The 3,959-nt window shown below is 27.2% G+C and overlaps 1 protein-coding gene across 1 annotated transcript; it reads right to left on the bottom strand.

The window, feature by feature from the left end:
* Positions 1-3,118: 3,118 nt before the first annotated feature.
* On the bottom strand, positions 3,119-3,532 carry LOC124924744. Its single transcript, XM_047464739.1, has one exon. The coding sequence runs from the start codon at positions 3,530-3,532 to the stop codon at positions 3,119-3,121; it is 414 nt and encodes a 137-aa protein (XP_047320695.1).
* Between the last annotated feature and the right edge of the window lie 427 nt (positions 3,533-3,959).

Genomic DNA, 3,959 nt, shown 5'->3' with positions numbered 1-3,959 from the left:
CCTCTAGGTTATTACAATAACCCTAATCTGAACAAGGTCTAAGTAATCATTATTTTACTTTTTGCTAAAATGAAATTCTTAATTTTTTACTTTTTAATGGAATTATTCAAAGTTTTTATTATTTTTTTGAAAAGTTATTGTTATATGATATTTATTTGTTTATATATTTAATATTTTAAAATTATTGTGATTGAATGTTATTTTTGTTTGGTATTTAGTATTTTAATAATTTATAATTATATAAATATATTTATTATTTTAAGTTTCAAATGTTTATGTATTTAGGATTGAATAGTTTATATTTAAAAACAATCATCCTATTACTATCCTAATTAAAATCTCCATTAAAATAATTATATTGGGACTATAAAATTAAAAAATTATACCATTTACTTTTTTTAATAAAAACAAAATATATAATTATAATATATATTAAAAATATTATTATAATGGATAAGAGAAAATTTAATTAATTTATAATATATTTTTATTAATTAATTAAATTATTAATAATTAAAATATGATGACAAATTAAATAAATATAGTTATATAAAAAGTTAATATTATTTTATTATTTGTAAATTAATATTTATATTTTAAAATGTTCTCTGAATATTCATATTAAGATAGTAAACCTTTTACACCGAGAAATAGAAAATATCATTTATACATTTTTTTTTCCTGATTATATATTATTTTAGTATAAACAGTGTTTCATTTTATACTTCTTTTCTATCCATTTTTCATTTTCTTTTGCCCAGTAGGTTTAACTTTTCGTCTAATAATCAATTACTTTTATTTTTATTTTTATATATCTGATGAATATTATATGTCCCTTAAATAATGATGATTGGAATGAAAATATTATTTTATTCTGTTTAAATGCATTTTTTATACTCTATCCATCTTATTCGTTATCACTTAAATTTCATATAGGATTGTTTGATAATATTTTAAAATGTTTGATGTTTTAACCGATATTGCACTACTACACAATAATGAATATTTGTGCGGAAATCAGTTTCTCAGATATTTAGTATGATATTAATTGAAACCCAATGAGATTGAAAGACTAAAAGAGGAGTGTTGAAATTTTGAATAAAAGATAAATAGATAACATTGTAATTACAAAATTGAAGAATTGAAATGATATTTGTAATATTGTGTCAAAAACTAGTAATAGTATTAGCGGAAGGTCCGTTATATCTTTGTTTCGTTAAAATTATTGCTAGTTTTTGGCGCTATGTTACAAGTGTCGTCTTGATTCTTCGGTCTGGTTATTGCAGTGTTGTCTATTTCTCGCATTTCATTCAAGTTTTCAACATCCTCATCTTTTTGCCTTTGATTTTCATCCGGGTTTTCAACTGAAATGATACTAAATATTTGAGAAAACTGATTCACGCATAAATATTCACTCATGTTTAGTAGCGTCAATCACTTTAAACATATCATCGAATCTTCCTATATGAAAATTTAATAACGATGAAAGTGGATATAGTCTAATGAATGCATCTAAGTAAGTGGAATAGTAGTTAATAAGTACAATAAATTTCTTGTTCAAATCATTATTCAAGACACCCATAGTATTCATTAGATATGTAAACAAAACAAAAAAAATAAGTTACAAATTACCCAACAGCATAAATTTAAATTTAACAGGCAAAAGAACATGTCGCAACCGTAGACTAGAAGAAGAGAAAAAAAAAATAGAAGAAGAAAATGAAGCACTATTCATAATAAAATTGTATATAATCCAAAATATAAATGACATTTTTTTATTTTCTGAAGTATATCGGTCTAAATATTAAAAAAAAAACATTATAGAATATATAAATATTAATTTACAAATAATATTATTTTTCTTATCCATTAAATTTTTAATATATATTATGAAAGTTTGATATAATATATATTATAATTATATATTTTATTTCTAACATGTGTAGTGGATAATATTTGTATCGGATCTAATCCCCATTCTTTGTTCATGGAAAACTATATAGAAAAACAGGATACTTACTTGTAAATGACTATAAGTCATGAAAATGAATCCTCTTTTCCTCCGGTTGCTTGGCCTTAGAAAGTGAGAAATTTGATGTTCAAAACAAAGTCTACTCAATTCCAGTAATTCGCCACTTAGATAATAATACGTTAATAGTTTTTCTCTTCTTTTTTCCCCCTAAATCTAAATGTTGATATATACAAATTCTAAAGTTTAAATCAGATCACATGTGGTCATCACATTTCCTCTCAGTGGTGCTAGCTAGCTACTTTCCTAAATACAGAAAAAAGAAGAAAACAAATTACTCATTGATTGATTTTAATAATATTTATGTGAATAATTGAGAATCCTGAAACCATCAACGGTTTATAGTAATAAAATATGTATTCCTATTTGCTGGTAATAATTAATTTTATTGTAATAGGGGTTGATTTAATTTAAATTAATACTCTCTTTAAAGTGATGGTGGTGGGATCCGTATTTATTCGGTGTTCTGAACTGAAACCTTTATGAAAAAAAATGATTCCCTGAAAAAAAAAACAGAAATAAATTAAATCCCATTTAAGAATTTGAAGATAAAATTGTGATAATGGTCTGACTCTTCTTACCTGAAATGGAGCAAGAACTGAAAGTTACAATCATCGAGGACGAAATAATGATATCAAAATCGGATTTAATTTATTGTTCATCAATCTCGTCTAAATCGGATTTAATTTATTGTTCATCAATCTCGTCTAAATCTGGTATGCATGTATAATGTATCATTCATCGGTCAGTGATAGCCAGATTCCGAATTACAATTTCATCACTCCTTACGTCATACATATATGTTTTCGTAATAGGAACAGCGATGTTGAGTACGAAAGTAAAATCATAAATCTAAGGTGTCATTTCACTAAAAATACCATTAATTTATTTATTATTATTATTTTAGACATGATTTTTGTTTTATTTCTTTCTTATGCCAATGACATACCACGATTCATGGCTTTGATTTTTTATAGATATATATTTTTTTTTTATATTTTCATTACCTAAATCATTTCTTATCTTTAACCATACATTTAACCAACATAAAATTATTAACCTTTACAACGCATAGGGCCCGGGCCCTAATCATCTATATATCTTGGACATGACGGAGAGTCGACTCGGCTGCAGTTTGAAGTTGCAGCGACGTCGCTGCTGATGTGAAGACGGCCTGATAAGCGCGGCTAGTGCTCGCTTGACCATTTCCCCTTCCACGGTCCCTGTCCGTAGCAACGAGTTCGTCATGGCCGATCTACGCACGTTAAGTCTATTAGACGGATAAGGAGGCGAATGGCGTTGGATATTAGAATTCTTATGCAAACTACATCTGAATGAGCCTGGGTGCGTAGTAGGTGAGCACATGCACGTCCTCATCTGAGACATCGTCGTCGGAGACGAGAGACGAGAAATCGCGATTGATCTGTGTAAGGATGTAGAGGAAGCAAAGGAGGCCGAAGAATGAGAGTGGGAGCGGATAATCATTCGTCGAGATGTTGCCATTTCAGTTAAATGTCGTGGAATCTAAAATTGCGAGACTGTTGAATCGGGCAAACAAATCTTATCTAGAGGAGTCTTTTTATAGGAGGATCAGGGGCAGAAAAATTAAATAAATGTAACTTATAATTTTTATTTTTTTTCAATTTGATAAACTATTAATTTTTATAATTTATAAAAAATGAGTCAAAACCGTAATAAATGCAATACGAGAGAACCGTGAAGCAAAACAACAAAAGGAGGGAGTGTTAGAAAGCGACCTGCCACCTTAAGTTGTTATTTTCTTTCTTTAAAATTGTTACAATTGATTTATTTTGTTTTAAAAACAATTTATACAATAATAATAAGTTATAATAATGAATTTTTTGAGAAAGGGACGAAATGTGGTCCTGTGTTCATTAATATAATTGTGTTGTGGAGTGACGAAGAAAGG

This window comes from Impatiens glandulifera, chromosome 2, assembly GCF_907164915.1.
Source record: "Impatiens glandulifera chromosome 2, dImpGla2.1, whole genome shotgun sequence".
Lineage (NCBI taxonomy): Eukaryota > Viridiplantae > Streptophyta > Magnoliopsida > Ericales > Balsaminaceae > Impatiens > Impatiens glandulifera.
This window is presented reverse-complemented; position numbering and strand designations above follow the sequence as displayed.